At 40.1% G+C, this 22839-nt stretch overlaps 1 protein-coding gene across 2 annotated transcripts in view; it reads right to left on the minus strand.

The window, feature by feature from the left end:
- The window catches only part of C5 (complement C5), a 98038-nt gene that overhangs the window by 55292 nt on the left and 19907 nt on the right, over window positions 1-22839 (minus strand). For both annotated transcript variants that reach the window (XM_070430818.1, XM_070430817.1), the window contains exons 8-17: window positions 21999-22113; window positions 18076-18202; window positions 15372-15487; window positions 11473-11658; window positions 9729-9932; window positions 8263-8472; window positions 7989-8138; window positions 3202-3331; window positions 1530-1592; window positions 211-408 (exon numbers count right to left, since the gene is read on the minus strand). In XM_070430818.1, coding sequence (XP_070286919.1) covers window positions 211-408; window positions 1530-1592; window positions 3202-3331; window positions 7989-8138; window positions 8263-8472; window positions 9729-9932; window positions 11473-11658; window positions 15372-15487; window positions 18076-18202; window positions 21999-22113 — 1499 coding nt within the window. The remainder of the gene's footprint in view (window positions 1-210; window positions 409-1529; window positions 1593-3201; window positions 3332-7988; window positions 8139-8262; window positions 8473-9728; window positions 9933-11472; window positions 11659-15371; window positions 15488-18075; window positions 18203-21998; window positions 22114-22839) is intronic.

Below are 22839 nucleotides of genomic sequence, written 5' to 3' on the forward strand. Positions count from 1 at the left end.
ATGGACAAGTGTACTCTGCTCCATACACTATATGTACCTCTTTGGATTCCCAAAAATGATTAACAGATTTTTTTCCTTAGGGGCATTTACAAGTTATCTTTTCTATTTTAATTTTAAATAGAGCATGAAAATTGCCTTTCTTAGCAGCATAAAATTACACAAAATTCTTCATATTGGGCAGAGAATTCTGATAGAAAATATCAAACTTACGTAGCCTTCCCAAATGCATATGTTTATGAGACTCTTCAGCACGGAACTGGTGTGCTATGGTACAACAATTCATAAAAGCTTGGAAGCATCTTGGGCCTAGCTTAATCCGGGCAGCTCTCTGTTCACAGCTTTCATCATCATTACGATAGGCTCCATCTAAACAACATTGCTTCACTTGCGTATGTTTGTATTTAGCAGCTGAAATGGTAATAATACAGGTGTCCTTGATTATGCATAAAGTCATAACACCTCATGCTTAGAAGAGATCTGAAGAGATACTTGGTTTCTACTGCTATATGACCCCCTCCCCACAAGAGTCATGGTTAGTTGGCTGATCAGCCTCCCTTTGGAACTACTCTAGGAATGGGGAGAATGTGGTCTCACGAGGTAGGTAATCAATTCTGATTCATATTAAATGGTTAAAGGGCTTCCTGCAACTAAGCTAAATACTAAGTCTTGAAACTGGCACCTTGGGTTCAGCACCCTTTGACTAAAATAAGTTAACTATATGAGAAGCCCTCAAGTACTTAAAGATAGCAATCATCACTACACAAGTATTTCCTTCTTCAAGCTAAATATCCTTTTCTTCCCCCAAACACTTTTTGAGTGATATGGTTTGAGGACCTTCACTAGTGGCATCACTCTTCATTGTAAGTACTTAAATTTATGTGTCTCTTTTTGTGTCATTAGAACTTAAAATGAAAGTTAGAATTAAAATAATTCAAATAAAAATGGAAGAAATTATTATATTATCGTAAGCATGGTTATTAGTTGAACTCAGGTCACTGACTCCCATTTCAATGTTCTTTCTATTATAACACTGCCAATTATCAAATTTCTAGTTAAATAATTGTTTAAATAATTTATATTAGACTTATTTCCCAAAGAGTAATCCAAAATACTATTAACTGTTAAACATATGAAATAAAAGAAATAGATTTCCAGATATACCCCAAAATTAATTAAATTATGAATGATTTCAGAATAAAATAAAAGAATATGATTTTAATTGTTAGATTAAGTTTGTGGAGAGGAAATATTTGTGACAAATAAAAGTTTATCTTTTAGAGATAAAAATAATACTTTATTTTCTTCAGATTAAAATTATGGCAAATGAACTATTGGATGTATTGAAATAATCTTTTTGATTATTAGATAAATTAGATGAATTAGATGATTAGTAGGTGAATTAGATTTCTGTACCTATGTTTCTTTTTGCCCATTCTGAGTTAGGGGACATTAGATAATGTTTAATTTTCTCCAGATTTTGAATGATTCGACCATAAGCTTTTTACAATCACATGAAACTCTTAGAGTACCTTGTTCCAATATTTTCTGTTGCAGCATTCTTCTTGGCCTGAGAATGTCTTCACAAGGTTTATCTGTTTTGTTTTTTAAATGATAAAGACAAAAAGAAGAAAGAAAGAAAGAAAAGATTAAAATCTCAAAAAAAGAAAATTCCATAAAATATATAAATATTTAAAACATTCACAAATCATTCATTCAAAATATTGAAAACATGCTTTCAACTAGGCATCACACACTATACATCTTACTATGACTTGTTTTATCTTAGGAGAGCTCATGATCTAGTGTTATATAGTTTGACTTGTTTGATCTGAGTTTGGTTTTGAATCCGGCAACCTTTTTTGAACCACTCATTACAGAGAAATAGCTAAGTGAACAAAGTTTTTGTTGGATATGTTATTTTTATTACTTGTTCTTTGAACTATATTATCCTATATAATAAAAGGGTAATATGCAAATCAACCTAACCACAGAATGACAGGTTGCTATGATGCACACTGACAATACAGGAGCTGCTCCCTGCTGGTTAGTGAGCTCTCACAGGGGGGGTTTTGCTCAGCCACAAGCTGGGCTGATGGCCTGCCTCCGTGGCAGTGCTAAGGATGTCAACTTCAGTTTAGGCCCACTCCCCGCCTGCGAAAGGGCACAGGCTGGGCTGAGGGACTCCCGTAGTACACAAATGTCATGCACCAGGCCTCTAGTTACAAATAATAGTATTAAATATACTTATGAACAATTTCAAAACTATAGAAAGAAGACAATTAAGATGTGGTCTTGCTTGGTTGGTGTTGCTCAGTGGTTGAGTGTCAACCTATGAACCAGGAGATCACGGTTTGATTCCAGGTCAGGGCACATGCCCAGGTTGTGGGGTCAATCCCCAATGTGGGGTGTACAGGAGGCAGCTGATAAATGATTCTCTCTCATCATTTTTTTAAAAATCCTCATCCGAGGATATTTTTTCATTGATTTTTAGAGAGAGGGAAAGACAGAGAGAGACATCAGTGAGAGAAACATATCGATTAGTTGCCCCTTGACCAAACTGACTAGTGCTCTCTCTCATCATTGATATTTCTGTCACTCTCTCTCTCCATTTCCCTTCCTCTTTAAAATCAATATATATAAAGAGGTGGTCCTTGCCTTTAGGAAGCTCTCAGTGCAGTGCCTGAGAAAAGTTGTATAATTCAGTATAAGAATGTGCAGTGATGCACTCCTATTGTATTACTTATAAATAGAGCTAGTCCCTACAATATTTTCTCTATCAAAGGAGGAGGAAATGATTAATTTTATGGGAGAAAGAATCCTCATAGAGGAGATGATTCTTACACTAGCTTCTCTAGGCTAATAAAAGGAAAGGCAGTTCTGATGAAGAAAGGCCCAAAAGTGTAATAGCATAGTGCCATCCAAGAACTATACTTGCTTCTATATAGCTTAAACATAAGGTAAGGTAAAGTAGAGTAGGATGAGAAATAGTTGGAGAGAGCTGGAGAGAAGATCATGGGAGGGTTTGAGTACTTTATTAAAAAAAAAAAGTGTACTTTATTTTTAAGGCTAATGAAATGTCATTCTAATATCAGTGTAGAGAATATTCTGGAGGACGAACATAAATGAAACCTAGGAAGCAAATAGTCAATGTAAGTTTCAGTATCAATTTGAAGAATAAACAAAAAGTGCTGAGAGTTTTACCATTTTCTTGGGTGTCATCTGCATTTGCATTGGTGAGGAAAGTGAGTCCAGCCAGGCGGAATACCTCTGCATTGTTGCGGCCACCACCTGCCCCACAGCCCAGGTCACTCTTCTCTAAAGCTTGAAATACCTGTCCAGACAGTCAAAATGTTGAGCCTATTCAGATATAGATATCATTCCTCTAAAGCAGCGGTTCTCAACCTGTGGGTTGTGACCCCTTTGGCAGTCGAACGACCCTTTCACAAGGGTCGCCTAAGACCATCCTGCATATCAGATATTTATGATGTTACGATTCATAACAGTAGCAACATTACAGTTATGAAATAGCAACGAAAATAATTTTATGGTTGGGTCACAACATGAGGAACTGTATTTAAAGGGCCAGAAGGTTGAGAACCACTGCTCTAAAGAACTAAAGGTGTGAGTTGTTTCATAGTTATAACAAACTTGTGAAATACTCATTTATCAAATGGCCAAAGTCCAAATTTCCCAACTTCATTCCTTTAGGTTTTCCTTTTACATATTTAAATATATACCTACTCAAAATTAAACCAAGAACTAAGTCTTAAGCTTTGGTGAGGAGCTTTTTAGAAACTGATCCATGGTGTTTTGTACTTAGAATGCATGCTGCAATTGATAGAGCAGGCAGTTAGACAGGCATGAGGAGAACATGAATGATAGGCCAGATATAGAATGTCAACAGGGCAGAGAGTCTTAGGTGCCTAGCAATGAGCAAAACTTGGAAACAAATATTATAGGCTAGGACATTACCCTCAGGGTGACCTTTCTTCCCCTAGCGCCATAAGTCATATGGTTTAGACTCCCTTAGAGGAGGAACAAGGGGTCAGGAGATAGACTCATATGACTCCCATACAAGCCCTTGCATGATGATTCCCTTAAGCATTAAGCCCTCAGGACAATGAGGTTCTGACCTGCATCAAATAATCTTAGGAACAAAGTCTCATGTCTGTTGACAACAGAGACAGAGTTTTGGTCAAAGTACAGATAACATCTAGGCCTCAGTTGTGTTTCAGCTCCAGGCACAGAAAAGCAGCAAAACCAGATGAAGCCATGCCATGACTGACATCAGGATCAGATGTAATAATTAATGACTCCCACCCATAGTGTCAACCAATTAGTAGGGACCACAACCCTGAAAGGACACACTTGGAAAGTTGATAGATATTTCCCCTAAAAATCCTTGCCTTTGGAAAAAAACAAAACAAATAAAACGCCTTAATTCAATGGACCCAGGGTTCTGTCTGCATTCTCCTCTCCTCTCCTCTCCTCTCCTCTCCTCTCCTCTTCTCTCCCCCCCCCCCCACCTCTCTCTCTATCACACACACACACACACACACACACACACACACACACACCTGTGCCCTTCCCTACCCACTTCTTTCCATAGGTGTGCTCTCTCTGGAGCATGCCTTCATCTTTCCCCTCTTCTTCTCTCAGCCCTGTTATCTTTGCTTTCTTTATCCAGAGCTCCAAGAGTCCTTCTATTGCCTCTGTAACTTGTTACTTGAGTTCATGAATCCCAGCTGGACAATGGCTTACCTTCCTAAGAACCACTGTTAGAGTACAGATTTTGATTATGAAAAAAAGTCATTTTTATGAAACAAAATTTCTTCTACCCCTGTGACTTTCTCAGTAAACTTCTTGCATCAGAATTCGTAGCTCTGAATTCTTAGCCAAACTCAAGAACTAAGATCTAGCCCAGCCAATGTGGTTCAGTGGTTGAGCGTCAACCTATGAACCAGGAGGTCACGTTCGATTCCTGGTCAAGGCACATGCCCAGGTCTTGGGCTCCATCTCCAGTGCTGGGTATGCATGAGGCGGCTGATCAATGATTCTCTTTCATCATTGATGTTTCTATCTCTCTCTCCCTCTTCCTTCCTCTCTGAAAATAATATATATCTATGATAATAATCTATAATACTAAAAGCGTAATATGCTAATTAGACCAGACGTCCTTCCGAACGACCTTCCAGATGAAGCTGGGGCTGCAAGGGAAGCCCAGGTGCTGGGTGCTAGAGGGAAGCCAGTGCTGGCAGCCAGGGGAAAGGAAGGCCTACTCTTGCACGAATTTTTAGGCCCAGTGCACAAAAATTTGTGCATTCGGGGGGAGGGGGTCCCTCAGCCTGTCCTGTGCCCTCTCACAGTCTGGGACCACTCAGGGGATGACCACTTGCTGGCTTAGGCCTGCTCCCCGGGGGATTGGGCCTAAGATGGCAATCAGACATCCCTCTGGCAGCCAGGCAGCCCTCGGGCGATGTCCACTTGCCAGCGGGGAGCAGACCTAAGCTGCAGTCAGACATCCTTAGCGCTGCTGAGGAGGCAGGAGAGGCTCCCACCACCACTGCTGTACTGGCAGCCATCAGCCTGGCTTGTGGCTGAGCAGAGCTCCCCCCTGTGAGAGCGCACTGACCACCAGAGGGCAGCTCCTGCATTGAGCGTCTGCCCCCTGGTGGTCAATGTGTGTCACAGTGAGCAGTCATTCCCAGTCTTTCTGCTGTTAGGGTCAGTTTGCATATTACCCTTTAACTATATAGGATAGAGGCCTAGTGCACGGGTGGGGGCCGGCTGGTTTGCCCTGAAGGGTGTCCCGGATCAGGGTGGGGGTCCCGCTTGGGTGACTGGCCAGCCTGGATGAGGGGATGATGGCTGTTTGCAGCTGGTCACACCCCCCCTTCAGGGTGGGGGTCCCCACTGGGGTGCCTGGCCAGTCTGGGTGAGGGGCTGAGGGCCATTTTCAGGCTGGTGGGCGACTGAAGCTCCCAGCCTCTCCTTTTTTTTTTTTTTTTTTTTAATTCTGGGATTTATTTACCTTCTATAGCTGTCACTGGAGCTGAGAGCCGGCTCCAGCTCTGAGGCCTGACTCCAGCTCTGAGGCCGTGGCCAGCTGAAAGCAGGTATCTGGGTTTCTTTAGCTTCTATAATTGAAACTCTGTTGCCAACACTGGCATTCTCAGCTCTGAGGCCATGGCCTGCTGAAAGCAGGTATCTGGGGTTTGTTTAGCTTCTATAATTGAAACATTGTTGCTTCCGGAGCTCAGAGCTGGGCCGGGGCAGGCGGGGAACCTTGGCTTCCTCCATTACTGGAGCAAGCAAGCCTCATGTTCGCTTTTGCTGCGTGGCTGCTGGCCGCCATCTTTGTTGGCAGTTAATTTGCATATCCTGCTGATTAGCCAATGGGAAGCATAGTGGAGGTATGGTCAATTACCATGTTTGTCTATTATTAGATAGGATATATCTCTCCTATCTAATAAAGAGGTAATATGCAAATTAACCCTCATGCCCTTACAAGATGGCTGCCTACAACCAGGCTGGCAGGGGGGTTAGTGAGGGTTGACCAAACAACTAAACAGCAGGCTGTTTAGGGCGATCAGGCCAGCAGGGGGTGCAGTTAGGGGTGACCAGGCCAGCAGGGGGGCAGTAAAGGGTGACCAGGCCAGCAGGGGGGGGCAGATAGGAACGACCAGGCCAGCAGGGAGGGGGGCAGTTGGGGGTGATCAGGCTGGCATGCAGAGGCAGTGAAGGGTGATCAGGCTGGCAGGGGTGGGCAGTTAGGGGCGAACAGGCAGGCAGGCAGGTGAGCAATTAGGAGCCAGTGGTCCCGGATTGGAGAGGGTGCAGGCTGGGCTGAGGGGATCCCCCTCCCCCCCGTGCACGAATTTCGTGCTCTGGGCCTCAAGTGTGTGTGTGTGTGTGTGTATGTGTGTGTGTGTGTGTGTATACACACATGTGCATACACACACACACACACACACATATACACACACACTATATAAAACAACACTAAGGAATAACTCTACTGTTAACACAATCAATATAATATCTTCCCCCAAACAAAAGAAAAATAAATGGGTGAATGCATAAATGAGTGAATTAGCAAACAAATTAATTTTTACGTTGCTTAAAATAAACAAGCAAAAAGAGCACAACCTCTTGTGTTTAGGGGAGAAAGGCTCTAGGTTCTAAGTGGGTAAGAATTTGTTTGGGGTGCTTATTCTAGTTTTAATTTTGATCCCAAATGTTTTCCTTTCTGAATGTTTCTTAGTTTCTTAGTTCGTTCTTCCTTGTTCAAAGAAATTCAAGCCTAGGAAACATAGCAGAGTATAGGGGAGAGAAATGGTAACTTAGGAGAAATGAATCATTTTAAAATTCTTCTGTCACAGACTTTTATGAAAGTAAAAATACAAAAACAAAAACAAAAACTCAGAGGTTGCCTAAACAGTCTTTTCCTGTGCTGCTACTATACATGTCCACACCCATATCCCCAAACCCCCGTCAATTGATGGCACTTTTGTTCCATGAATGTAATTTCTATCACAGTCATATGCTTTTAAAGTGCTTAACTCTACACCTGAAAGAACAAGAAAGGATGGACTTGTGTTTTGGGGAATAACACAGCGGTTCTCAACCTGTGGGTCACGAACAATGAAAATACATCCTGTATATCAGATATTTACATTACGATTCATAACAGTAGCAACATTACAGTTATGAAGTAGCAACGAAAATAATTTTATGGTTGGGGGTCACCACAACATGAGGAACTGTATTAAAGGGTCGAGGCATTAGGAAGGTTGAGAACCACTGGAATAACATGACAATGGCTTACCTTCCTAAGAATCACTGTTAGAGTATAGATTTTGATTATGGAAAAACAGGCCTATTCTTCCCTTAATTCTTCCCTCACAACCTACCTTGGGGGCCATACTTTTTTGAAGCACTGCACAAAGCCACCCATGCACCATAACCAAGGTTATGCACTACTTAACTTTTTCTAGGGACTTCTTGGCCTTCCTTTGGACTCCATATATAGCACTGTCCACTGCTGCTAACGCCACCCAGGAGTCTGAGTGAGTTGCCAAATTAAGAGATACATGTTCACCTGGAGAGTATGAATCTGTACCTGGAGACAGATAAACCTAAAAAATCATTTGAAAAGGAAAAAAAAAAGGTCATTTTTGTGAGATAAAATTTCATAGGTTGCTGTTTATAGTCTCCTTTATTCAGAAAAAAAATTTGATTGTGACATAATTTGTGGCTTACCTGAAGCTGGTTGCCACATTTTTCTTCGATATTTAACCAGATTGAGTCAGACACTAATTCTGCTGTCTGCTCTCCTGTGACGATGTAATAAACCAGGATACGGGCTGAAGGAACCATGTTTAGTGTCACCGGAGCATTTATACTTTGATAAGGGGAATCTGGAAGTTTCTCCCTTGTGCCAAAGTGAACGATTTTGCCCTTGGATAAAATCTAAAAATAAAGAGTGGTAACAACAATAACTATAAAAACAAAACCTTTGTTTCAGGATGGAGCTTGGAGCTGGAATAGAAATTACATTAAGGAAAAAGAAAGTTAAGTTGTATGAGCCTACTGTGTGTTAGAAACTTTTATATTTACTTTAACACCTTGAATTGTTATAGTAACCAGTAGGATAGAAATATTATTTCCATTGTGCAAATGAAGGGACTGAGGCTCAGGAATTAACAAAATGTCATACTGGTTTTAGTTCAAAATCACATAATTAGGAAAATAGAGAACTAACAAATCTGTTTAAAGTCACTAAAATATCCTTTGTTTTAAGAATTTAAAAAATAGACAAGTGGAGTACATCTTAAGGAATTAACTTTTAAAAGCAGAGGTTAGCTTCTAAGTTGGAAGCATAAGTTTTTTTTTTTAATTACAAATTACATGAAGCCAAAATGTCCTAAAAGATCTCTTAAGTTGTCCTTAGCAGGACTGCATATAGTAGACAGCAAGTTTTGGTCCCTAAGTAGGTCCCCTACTTCTTCATCAGCCAATATGATCTTTGATCCTCACTTATTTTTTAATTTCTTTCTAAAAAATGTTAAAAAAAATCTATCACCACCATCTGTTTAGCTTGCCCATTGGAATAATTCATTCCATTTCTTTGACTATTGTCAGGAAGCCCTTAGCATTTTTCACACATTCTTTCCTAGATTTCACAGACAGACATGACTGACCACCTCTGCTAACATAAGTGATTTAATAAGGAATGTTATAGAGCTATAGAACTGGAGCAGGTATGATATAACTCAACACTTAATAACAGGATTTGGGTTCTCCTTTTATGCCACTGAAAAGCATGTATTTTAAATAGGTCTAGGCATGTAATCTTTGGCCATGATATAGAGCATAGGTAACATGAGAATTTAATTAGGCTCTCTCTGAGCCAGCTGTCTTTGGTGAAAGGAGATCAGACAAGGAATTAGAGGTTCCCAGTTCAAATCAAAATCTTCCTTTTCTAATCTGAGTGACCATGGCAAGTCTTTTAACTTCTTTGTCTCTCAGTTTCCTCATCAATGAATGGTCATGAAAATCATGCCCAATCTCAAAGGTTTTTTAAAAACTGGTTATCAAATTAGATGATGTTGTTGAAGTGCTTTGTTAAAACAAATTTTAAGGATCATTCTAATGTTTCTCTATGAGCAAAGGAAAATGTCCAGGTGGGGGAATAAATAGATGCAATTTTATCATTATTTACTTACCAAGTAATTATAGTGAGTTATTTTGTCAATATATGGACTTTTGGGGGTAACAATAATATTCAGATTTTCTCCTACGAGCATAGGTTTATAGTTTCCAGTCCAGTCAATATAAAGGTAACTTTGGCTGAGAGATGAATATGTTACTGCTCTGTACTCTTTGCTGGCCTGATTTTCTTCTGGAAGATCTGGATCATCGGTCCTGACCTAAAAGGGAACATTTCAAAGAAGACTTGTTGATTGTGATAAAATGTTTTATGTAAAATATACCTTTTAAATATGACAAATTTGCTTTCTAAATTCCACACCACCAAATGCTGAAGAAAGGAACACCTCCACTACTCCCATGTTTATACTGCTGTGGTATTAAGTAACTTTATAAAGTCTATGGACAATCATTAGAATCATATGGAATTATGGGCTGTGGTGGGCAAGTCTGGTGAAGTGAAGATAGAAAGATGCTCCAGGAACAAATATTGGTACCCTTCCTGAAATGTAATGGCAAGTTGGGGATTCCTCTTCTTATGTGTTGGGATGGCAGAAATTTGGAGTAGTGGTGGGGAGGTCATGAGGACTGGAAGATAGGAGTTGTGAATGCACATCACAGAGATTCTCTGGCCCAATTTCATTGTGAAGTAATAGCACAGGTGTAGTATTTTATGCAGCTAGAAACTTAGACATTATTTGCTAGGAGAGATGACTATTAAGTGAGCTCCAAGGTGTAGTGCTTCATGCAGCTAGAAAATATTTCTGGGGTGGGGCAGAAATGATGTCATATCCACCTCTGACAGCAAAAGGGCTAGTAGTTCATGCTCTGGAGTGGTTTGCATCCCAGTGCTGCCATTTATTAACTCTGGATAAGTAATTAAAGAGAAGTTTGAAGCCTCTGTTTCTTCAGCTGAAAAATGGTAAAGATAATATTCTTTCACTCATAGAGCTGATTAAGTGGATATTAAAAGTGATCTACAGCCCTGACCAGTTTGGCTCAGTGGATAGAGCATAGGCCTGCGGACTGAAGGGTCCCAGGTTCGATTCTGGTCAAGGGCATGTACCTTGGTTATGGGCACACCCCCAGTAGGAGGTGTGCAGGAAGCAGCTCAATCGATGTTTCTCTCTCATCGATGTTTCTAACTCTCTGTCCTTCTCCCTTCCTCTCTGTAAAATAAATCAAGAAAAATATATTTTAAAAAATAAAAATAAAAAAATAAAAGTGATCTACATAAAACTCTTAGCCCAATGGTTAGCAGTTCATAAGTGCTCAGTAGATCACAGTGAATGGATGCATGCTGTAGTCATTAACGTGATGAACGTAATCATTTTTTTTTACCTGGAAATGAGAACTTAGACATTATTTGCTAGGAGAGATGACTATTAAGTGAGCTCCAAGGTGTAGTGCTTCATGCAGCTAGAAAAATAGGGAGGCTGCCACATTTAACCCTTTTATGGCCCTGAAAAGATAAAAATTGGGGGAAAGAATATTCCAACCACTGACTTCCACTGCTATACCTATTGTGAAGCTTCTAGATTCTAATATAGTCTTACTAAAGTAAGAGAAAATAATTCCCAAATAAAAAAAGTGATAGATTTATCCTCCTCTGGTGTTATTTTTATTTATTTTTGGGTGCAAAATTGTGGAATTGTTCACTGGACTTAAGTATAAAATCTGCTGTATCAGTTCTGCACACTAGCCAAAGCATACAGTCAAAAGTGGACATTATCCTTGAAAATTTAACCGAATTCAGCTCACGGTAAACTCCAGCGCTGTCACTCCAGATGGGAGATTCACCACAAATGAAGCTACTCCATCACTGGAACCTGTTACACTTTTCTTTGACTCCAACTCAGCCATCTCTTGGTTGTCACTGACCGTTTGTGCACTCAGGGTCACTGGCACCCCTCCTATTAACTCATCAAGTGAATCCTTAACTTGCACCTGTTTGTCAGAACAGTCCAAATTCAATTCAACAGCGCGGCATTTGTTTTAAAGTATAACAATTCTGAAATAATTTTTTCCTCCCCATCAAAGTGTAAGTTATTCATGTTTAATTCAGTAAAGAGAAGTGTATTCTCAGCTTATAAAAAGGTTTAATTCTATTTAGTTAAATTATTTTTGAATAGATTCTCTTGTATTTCAAGCAGACTCAAAACACAAATATTATTTTTTAATTATGCCACGTAGATGTGATAGGTCTTCTGTTATCTAACGTCTGTGTTGGTTTAGGACTAAATAAAAGAGAAAAATGAGACAGTCACTTTTGGGAATGATTCTCTTGGATATGAGAAATAAGAAATGCATCCTTTTTTCTCTTAACCTGTACCTCTCACTGTCATGCATATAATCATATGTACTTTCCACAAATATATACCTTATATTATTTTATCTTTATATTGATATTAAAAGCCAGTGTCCTATAGTAAGTAATAAGTAAAACATTTTAATTATACTAAATTTGATTTTTAAAAGCACATTTTCAAAGAATAAAAAGACCATCCCGACTTCCTAAACTAAGGACAGGGAACAAAAATTTCTAATTTAAAAACATAATGTAACACAAAAAAAACAAGCAAAAACATAATGTAACATATTACATATAATAAAATATATATACTAAATATAATAAAAAGTCAAGTGAATATTTCAATTCCATATTATCAGTATTTTTTAAAATGAAAAGTGGAGGAAGGAAAGAAAACATTAAATAGGAAGGAGGAAGCAAAAAAGACAGAGAAAAGATAGTTAGGGACAGGATGAGTCAAGATGGAAAGGATGGAGAACAATACAGACAGTTATGGGAGACCACCAAGATGGCGGCATAGGTAAACACCGGAGACTGCTGCCACAAACAACCACTTCAAAAATACAACTAAAAGATGGAACGGACATCACCCAGAACCACAGGAAGGCTGGCTGAGGAGAGACTCTTCAACTAGAATGAAAGATAACAGCATTATGAGGCTCAGAGGAAGCGCAGTGTGGAAAATTTAAAGGTACGGAGGTGCCCGCGCAAAGCGGGCTGGTGGCTGAGGGCGCGGTTGTCGTTTTCAATCAGGAGGGAGTCTCAGACTCTGAGCTCGAGATCCGGGCGAGTCTCTAGGGACCCAGACTCAAACGGGAGAAGCAGGACTGTCTGGCTACGGTCCCTCCGAGGTTTGCAGCGGTTGCTGGGACAGAGAGGCAGAGCCCCTGGGGACGGACTGAGAGCAGCCATAACTGCTCCCTCCGCCCGCCCGCCCTGTTGATCCTGCCCCGCCCAAGCTCTGTGCAGAGCCATTTGCCGGATCGCCTCAGGCAAAGGCTAGATTAGCACCTCCCCAGAGGACAGAAGTTTTCCACACAGCTGATTCTCACAGCCAGTCGGCCTGGTGGTCAAATCCCTCTAGTATTAACTACAACAATCAAGGCTTAACTAGAACAAGACTGCGCACAAAGACCACAAGGGGGTGCACCAAGAAAGCATAAAAAATGTGGAGACAAAAAAACATGACAGAAATGGAGGATATAGAGCTAAAAAACGCAATTTTGAGGGCTTGCAATAATGTGCTACAAGCTGCCAATAAACTTGATGAGAGCCTCACGAAATCTAATGAGACCCTCGAAGTTGTGATAAAGAACCAACTAGAAATTAAGCATACACTGACTGAAATAAAGGATATTATACAGACACCCAATAGCAGAACAGAGGAGCGCAAGAATCAAGTCAAAGATTTGAAATACGAAGAAGCAAAAAACACCCAACCGGAAAAGCAAAATGAAAAAAGAATCCAAAAATACGAAGATAGTGTAAGGAGCCTCTGGGACAGCTTCAAGCGCACCAATATCAGAATTATAGGGGTGCCAGAAGATGAGAGACTGCAAGATATTGAAAACCTATTTGAAGAAATAATGACAGAAAACTTCCCCCACCTGGTGAAAGAAATGGACTTACAGGTCCAAGAAGCCCAGAGAACCCCAAACAAAAGGAATCCAAAGAGGACCACACCAAGACACATCATAATTAAAATGCCAAGAGCAAAAGACAAAGAGAGAATCTTAAAAGCTGCAAGAGAAAGAGACTCAATTACCTACAAGGGAATACCCATACGACTGTCAGCTGATTTCTCAACAGAAACTTTGCAGGCCAGAAGGGAGTGGCAAGAAATATTCAAAGTGATGAATGCCAAGAACCTACAACCAAGATTACTTTATCCAGCAAAGCTATCATTCAGAATTGAAGGTCAGATAAAGAGCTTCACAGATAAGGAAAAGCTAAAGGAGTTCATCACCACTAAACCAGTATTATACGAAATGCTGAAAGGTATTCTTTAAGAAGAGGAAGAAGAAAAAGGTAAAGATACAAATTGTGAACAACAAACATGCATCTATCAACAAGTGAATCTAAGAATCAAGTGAATAAATAATCTGATGTACAGAATGAACTGGTGATTATAATGAATCAGGGACATAGAAAGGGAATGGACTGACTATTCTTGGGGGAGGAAAGGGGAATGGGAGATGCTGGAAGAGACTGGACAAGGATCGTGCACCTATGGATGAGGACAGTGGGTAGGGAGTGAGGGCGGAGGGTGGAGTGGGAGCTGGAGGGAGGGGAGTTATGGGGGGGGGAAGAGGAACAAATGTAATCTGAACAATAAAGATTTAATAAAAAAAAATACAGACAGTTATGCACAAGGAGAATACAGAGTGGAAAGCACAGAAGTACAAACTCAGACACGCAGGAAGTAAAAAATTACAAGAGACAGGGGTTTCTTTTCAAAGAAAGATATCTCCATCTTAAGGCTTTTTAGGAACATGACACCATATAGCAGTGGTTCTCAACCTTCTGGCCCTTTAAATACAGTTCCTCATGTTGTGACCCAACCATAAAATTATTTTAGTTGCTACTTCGTAACTGTAATGTTGCTACTGTTATGAATCGTAATGTAAATATCTGATATGCAGGATGGTCTTAGGCGACCCCTGTGAAAAGGTTGTTTGACGCCAAAGGGGTCGCGACCCACAGGTTGAGAACCGCTGCCATATAGTTTTAAATATTAGTTTTTTAAAACTATAGACTTATGGGGTTTTATCTATACAATAAAAGCCTAAGCAACTGTTTGCTATGATGCGCACTGATCACCAGGGAGCAGACACTCAATGCAGGAGCTGCCCCCTGGTGGTCAGTGCACTCCCACAGGGGGAGCACCGGCTCAGCCAGAAGCCAGGCTCACAGCTGGCAAGCACAGCTGCGGTGGTGGGAGCCTCTCCCTCTGCAGCAGCACTAAGGAGCAGGGAGCCGAGCAGCAAGGAGCAGCAAGCAGGAAGATGGTAAGGAGCGAGGGGTCCTGGACTGCAAGAGGGTGCAGGCTGGGCTGAGGGTCCCCTCCCCCCAGTGCATGAATTTCATGCACTGGGCCTCTAGTTTTTATATAATTTAATGCAATGCTTATTTAGGGAATGCTTAACATATTAAATAATGACAGTTGCCCTAAGGCTGAAACTGGCCTGCAATTTCCCACCCCTGTCCACGTCCACAGGAGGGGCAACTTTTACAGAATGAGTTCCATGATTTGCCTCTCTAGGCTTCTTCCCCTATTTGTTACCCCCATGTTTTCTGTAAACAGAAAAAGACAATTATATTCAGCAGTTTCTCTCTGCCCCTCACCTACCTTGATAGAATATGGAATTCCAGGCCTCAAGAAAAGAGGAGTAGCAACCAAATTCAGTTTGTATGGAGAGAGGACATATTTGATGGCAGAAAATTCTGCCTCTTCAGAAAATCCACCTAAAGAAATGACAAGGATCATGTTGACCTTTTTAAGGAGAATATTATCTACACTGGGATCTATTTTATGTCGCTATGACTCCACAGACTTGTTCTTTCACTCACTCCATTTTGCACTCATTCATTTATCAATTATAAGTAGGACATAGGTCTTGGTTCAGAGGGGCAGTGCAGAGAAGAGTTTAAACCTCAGGAGTTTCCAAAGCCTATGTACAAGGCTTGTATGTAAATATCTCCCATGTAGAATTAGACCTATAGACCTGGATTGAGGAAGAATGCAAAGAAGGGACACTACTTTTCATCAGTGGTCTGAGTTTCAGTTGAGTATGTATAAAGGATTAAGGAGAGAAGGAAAGGATAGGCCAGAGATTGAGCCTTACAGGGGATTTACCATTAGAGTGGAGAAATGTGGAGAGAAATGTAGAGGAAGTCAGAAAAGAGTGCTTGAGGTAGAGAGAATCAAAGAATGATATCTCCATCTTAAGGCTTTTTAAGAACATACTACCAAATAGTTTTAAATGTTAGTTTTTTAAAACTATAGACTTACGGGGTTTTATTTATATATAATTTAATGCAATGCTTATTTAGGGAATGCCTAACATCTCAAATAATGACAGTTGCCCTAAGGCTGAAGCTGGCCTGCAGTTTCCCATTGAGGGTCCACTGACAAGTGCCCAATAGCATTACCCTCCAGCTAAACTTAAGCTAAACTATTAAAAATAACACACAAAGTTCTAGTGTCCCCAAACTCCTTCCCAATATTACATCCCTAATACTCCCTATACTTTAGCTAACTGGATAGTCTGTTATTATCAAAGATCAAGATTCACTTTCCACCCTAGGTATGTCCCTGTATAGAGGATGCTCACTTCACCCTACTATTCTTGTCTCAAAACCCTACTTATTCTGCAAGACTGATCATCTTTAGGACACTGTTCTTGGTTGCTCAACCATCACCTAAGAGCTCACCTTCCTCTCAAGGTCATTAACTATTGAGCAATATGGAATATGGAATTCTAAAAGCATACATAGTATGCTAAGTATGCTAAAAGCATACATAGAATTCCTTCTTGTTATAGAATGCTTTGTTTACTTGTGTTATAAATGATGCTAGTATGTTGTTAGCCTTTGAGTGCTGGTATTATACATCATTCATATTTGGAAGCCTGCATGCTTAGCAACACTCTTTGACTATTTTATAAATATTTATTAAACTGAATTATTTGAAATAAATTGGGTAAAAATAAAAATAAGAAACATTAAAATAATGATAAAAACAACAGCCAGGGCAAGGAGTATTAAGTTATCCTCATTATCCAACATCTACTGGACATCTGATATATACGAGGTGCTCAATATCTGTATAATTACCTCCATTCTTCATTCTTCTATTCTAGAAGTACAAATTTAAAGAGGCCTTAGGGTTTAACTTTAATTTTCCAAAAAAAAAGAAAAAAAGAAAGAAAGAAAAAGAAAAGACTCAGTATGGTTAAATTATTTGTTCAAGGTTAGTTGGGGGTTAAATATGAACCTGAAAATATAAAGAACATTGATAATCAAAACATACCAGAAGCAAGACAATTTGACTCAATGTGGAATAATAATTACTATTAAAAACCATTGGAGTGGGGTTGAGAGCACTATAAAAGATGTTAAGGATGCTAAGAAAGTAGTAGGTGGACCCAAGAAGGAGGAGGAGGAAAAGAATAAGAAAGAGGAGGATGAGGAGGGCTAACACTAATATGGTCCTCATTATGTAACAGGTACTGTTTTATGAAATGTTTTTATTTTAGAGAGAGAAAGGGAGAGGGAAAGGAAGGAAGGGATGGAGAAAGGAAGAGAGAGAGAGAGGTTAGAGAGAAACATCAATCGGCTGCCTCCTGCATGCCTCCTACTGAAACCCAGGCATGTGCCCTGACCAGGAATAAACCAGAGACCTTTGGGTGCATGGAATGATGACAATCAATTGAGCCACGTTGGCCAGGGTATGACAAATATTGTTTTAAGTGCTTTGGGTATATTGACTCTACAGCCCTAACCACCACCCTATGAAGTATATACTATTATTGTACCCACTTTAAAAACACTACTGCCTCCAATTTTAGACAGAATTTCTGAACATTATGGCTGAAAAAGACTTTAGGTGGCATTTGGTTCAACTTCATCATTGCACAGATAAGGAGACTGGTAATGATAATAACTTCCATTTGCATACTACTATATCAAACATTTTTACATACATAATTTCATTTTTATTTTGTTTCTCACCAAGTGAGAACATTAGGGTGCCAGATGTTCAAGCCAGATAGCCTGCAGAGCCACTCAGGATATCAACTGGGCAGGTGTTATCCTGCAGTTGAAGCAATGGAACCCAATGACTAGAGTGGCAAAGCTATATTCTAACCCTAGCTTTTAATGACACAAAAGTAAAATTTAAATATGAAAGAACTATAGAAATCATTTATACCTTTAATATACTGTCTAAATATTTCCCAAGGTAAAGGAAAGAAAGAAAGAAAGAAAGAAAGAAAGAAAGAAAGAAAGAAAGGAAGAAAGAAAGAAAGAAAGAAAGAAAAAAAGAAACTTACCTGAAGACTCTATGACTATTACACCAATATAAAGGTATTTATTGTTTAAGTCTTCCAGACTGCTGTAGGACAATTCTTTAACTGCCATTTCAGAGTTCAGTGTGACTTTAGCAACTCCATTTATCAGCTTTTTAAAGGGGGAAAATGAAAGAGTTATTTCAGAGAAAAACTTTAAGGAAAAATTAACAAAATCTGCATTTACTAGCCTCTCATAGTAAAGGCCAATGTCAGAGGAATGGTTGAGCATCAGCAATAAAGTAAATGACTGGTCTAAATTTAAGCCCAGAATGTTATTTTCTAATTTATATTATTGAATTATAGACATGATGAGTCTTAAACATCATTTGATTCAACTAGGTCTTTTTTGTACTAGCTGACAAAGATGTCTTCTTCCAACCCCTAAGTCATCATCTATCTTCCTAGGCCTCTTGGCTTACTTTTGCTCTTTACTGAGAGCTTGTTGGGTTTTATATTTAATTAGTGCTTTGCTGCTTACATATTGAAACATTAATTAAAAACATACAATGGGTAAAGGGATATAGGGTTAAGTCATACTGTATCATTTAATTATTAAGCATAATAGTAAAATAGACTTTGCCTTATTTTTTTCTTCTAAAATTAAATAACTTGAAGCCAGGGATTTTTGTATTATTTGGCTTTAAGTCTCAGTGTCTAGCATAGAATCATTTTTAAAAAATCTTTATTGTTGAAAGTATTACAGAGGTTCCCCCACACACACACCCTGCCTCTTGACCTCCTCTACCTACCACATTCACATCTCCTCCCCTGGCCTTCCCCACACTATTGTTTGTCCATGGGCTATGCATATAAGTTCTTTGGTTAATCTCTTCTGGCTGCCCTGCTTCCCTCTGAAATACATCTGTTGCATAGCATAGAATCTTGCATTAAAAAGAGGCATCTAGCCGTAGCAGGTTTGCTCAGTGGTTAGAGCTTTGGCCTACAGACTGAAAAGTCCTGGGTTTGATTCTAGTCAAGGGCACATGCCCAGGCTGTGGGCTTGATCCCCAGTGAGGGGCGTGCAGGAGGCAGCCAATCAATGATTCTCTCTCATCATTGATATTTCTATCTCTCCCTTTCCCTTCCTCTCTGAAATCAATAAAAAATCCTATATAATAAAAGAGTAATATGCAAATTGACCGAACGGCGGAATGACTGGTCACTATGCCGTGCACTGACCACCAGGGGGAAGATGCTCAATGCAGAAGCTGCCCCGTGGTGGTCAGTGCGCTCCCACAGGGGGAGCATCACTCAGCCAGAAGCCCAGAAGCCAGGCTCATGGCTGGCAAGCACAGCGGTGGTGACGGCAGCACTAAGGATGTCCAACTGCCTTGGGGAGTGGGCCTAAACCATCAGTCGGACATCCTCTGAGGACTCCCAGACTGCGAGAGTGTGTAGGCCAGGCTGAGGGACCGCCCCCCGCCAAGTGCACAAATCTTGTGCACTAGACATCTAATATACACACACACACACACACACACACACACACACACACACATACATACTAGGGGCCCAATGCACAAAGATTTGTGCACGGGCGGGGGTAGGTAGGGTCCCTCAGCCCGACCTGCACCCTCTCCAATCTGGGAGCCCTCAGGGGAGCCCTCTCCAATCCGGGAGCTTCTGTCTGTCTTTGCAACCATATGAATGAATTGTCGGAGACCCCCAACCCAGTTTGGTTTGTTGCTCACAGAATAACAGAGGCATTTTTTTTCTTTGCTTCATTGGTGGAGATTTCCTGGAAGTTTTAGAATATCTTCCCTTTAATTTTTCCTAGACACTCTGATTTTACTTATGTTTCTCATCTTTGCTTACCCTCCATCCCCCACTGCAACAGTAACTTGCTCCAGGCTCACTTTGCTCTAGTGTAGGAGATCCGTCTGCCACCAGAACTATGATTCCCAGCATTCCTGGTGCTCCCTGCACTCTGGGCTTCCACTTCTGTCCTGGGGCTGCCATCAGAACTACTATTCCCAGAATTCCTGGTGCTCCCCACACTGGGAGCGACTGAGGGAGCCACAGCCCCCCAAGCCTCTGGCTCTCCTGCTCTGCTCTCTGCCCGGGCGTCTGTGTAAACAAATTAACCCACCATCTTTGTTGGGTTAATTTGCATATTCACCCTGATTGGCTGGTGAGTATAGCGAAGGGACAGTCAATTTACATGTTTCTCTTTTATTATATAGGATATTTTTAAAAGAGGCATCTAATTTATATCTTGAACAAATAAAAGGGTCTTTTGAAAAAGCAAAGGCTAAATAACTGGTGATGCAAACTACATGAATATATAACACTGAGTAGAATGACATGAGTCCTTATTGTCTGTGGTATAATGTAAAAATCAATGAATAACGGAAAAGGGGACCAGGGCTCTAATCTGGTCCCAGCAACCACTAGCTCTTACTTAACCTTGGACAAGTAACTTCCCAATAAATTTGTTATTGGTGGAAATGCAGTGTCCACCACTGAAAGTGAGGTATCCCTTTCCTTACTAGGTGCTGAGGGGTCAGATCCTCATGATGTCTCAAGAAAAAAAATTTTCTGAGATTTACACCAGTGGATGAGTGATTTTTATTTGTGTGAAATTATATTCTTGTGTCTGTAAAGTCCCATTTCCCTTAAACCAGTCCTGGGAGAAGTGCAGCTAGAGATTCAGCAGAACTAGAAGCAAAGCCAGTGTGCCGAGATTCTGGTCCATGGTGGAGCTGGGTCTGGTGTAGCATTAGGCTAGTTATAGTCCATTAGTCCAGTGTGTCTGTTACCCATGGGCCATGTGGGCAAATGCAGGAGTGTGAGAGCTCCTGCTGGCCAGGAATCACGCAAAAGAGAGAACTCCTTTGTTTAAGAAATTTAAATACCTCAAATTTCGTGCCTTTGCAGTGGCCACGCCTACTCTGGCCAATGACCTATTTCCAGGTATGAATGACAGGCAAATACCTTCCCTATTTCACTCAGACTTTATTGGGCATGTGTCTAAATTGCAGCTTTCTGGCAAAGCTGCACAAATGGAATGCCTATACTATTTGGCTTTCCCCCTTCTCCTTTTCTATTAATTCATAACTGGGTTCATTACAATGGTATCAAATTCATTCACTCATAAGTATATAGAGAGTAGTACCTACTATTTGCCAGGAACCATGCTGGCTCTGAGTATATAGTGGGAATAATTCAGATTCACAAAGGGTTTAGTGTAGAAAATGATAGAAAAGTAAAAAAAACCATTATAAATGATAGAAAAGTAAATAAACCATTACTATTAACATTTTGGAAGGATAATTCTGTTGGGGGGTGCTGCTCTTTACATTGTAGGAGTGTATCAGCACTCCTGACCTCTATCTATGAAATGCCAGTAGCATCTTCTTCCCCAGTTATGACAATGACAAATGTCTGTGGGACATCTCAAAATTTCCCCTTAGTGGTAAAAATAGTCACTGGTTGAGAATAAATCGTAAAACGTACTCTACTAAGAGAGGCCCAAGGCCTAAGGGAGTACCTGGCAGAGGCAGTTAACCTAGTTGAGAGGAATCAGGGAGATTTCCTGGAGAAAAGGTGTCAAGGTTGAGACTTAAAGTCTGAGGAGGAATTAGCCAGACAAAGAAGAGGTTGGAGGGGACAAAGGGGAAGAGTATTCTCAAGCAGGAGCGGTATTGCAAAGACCTGGAAGCAAGAGAGACTAGTGTAAGGGAGAGGAAGGTGGGAAGTGCCAGGAGATAGGCTGGTGAGGGAGGCTGATGTCATGGCAAGTTGGCTTTATCCTAAGGACAATGAGAAGCCAATGGAGAGTTTTCAGCTTCCATTTCCCATCCCTATATAAAATTAGGGATCAGACTAGATAATTTTAAAGTTATTTTCCATCTCTAGCATTCATGATGTATCTTTAGGTACGACTGAACATCTTAACATCTTACCATTGTGCTTCGCATTGCCTTTTCCATCATTTCTTTGTTATCATCATGTAAGTCATCTTTTATTCCAAAAGAAACAAAAACTTCAGCCTCAGCAACAACTTTGTTATAAAAATATCTGTCAAACAATAATACCATAAGATTATTTGGCTATCAAGGTTATAAAAATAAAATTCAGATAAACTAACAATTTGAAATTACATTGTATACTTGATACACTTTAAATTGTCTTCCATCTACAATTACATTTCATCCTCATAAAATTACAATAATAAAGCCAAAGTGCAGATTTTATGACTATGTGCTTGATGAAAAAAACTGATCTTGAGGAAATCAAAAGACTCAGGTCCGGAGCCCTTTCCTACAGAACACATTGCTTCCTTGATGATTTTGATGTCAGTGGGGAGCTGCCTCCTATTTCCTTTTATGTATTTAAAAGCAGCATGCCCAATCTTACTGTTATGTGAGATAAATTTTATTTTAATCCTAATTGTATATTAAACCTTTTTAGTTTAGAATTAAAGTAAGAGTAAAGGAAATTTTCCACACAGCAAATAATACTATAACAGGAACTAACTTTCCTTATTCAGAGTTTGAACAAATAGTGTCTCCATTAGAAGAAATTACTTTTTATAATTCCATGTCAGGTGAGCCTTTTATGTGGTTTAGACTAAGTAACAAATACTCTATTTTAGAAAAGAGGCAGTAGAGGGAAGCATTTGAGGGCCTGCACTCAGAACCAGACAGATTGTGTGGCTTACTAGCTGTGCAATCTTGGGCAAATTACTGAACATTTCTGTACCTCCATTTTTTGGTTTAAAATGGGGGTAGTAATAGTATCTAC

The sequence above is a fragment of the Myotis yumanensis genome, unplaced genomic scaffold (genome assembly GCF_028538775.1).
Source record: "Myotis yumanensis isolate MYYU_CA2020_CCGP unplaced genomic scaffold, mMyoYum1.0.hap1 SCAF_12, whole genome shotgun sequence".
Lineage (NCBI taxonomy): Eukaryota > Metazoa > Chordata > Mammalia > Chiroptera > Vespertilionidae > Myotis > Myotis yumanensis.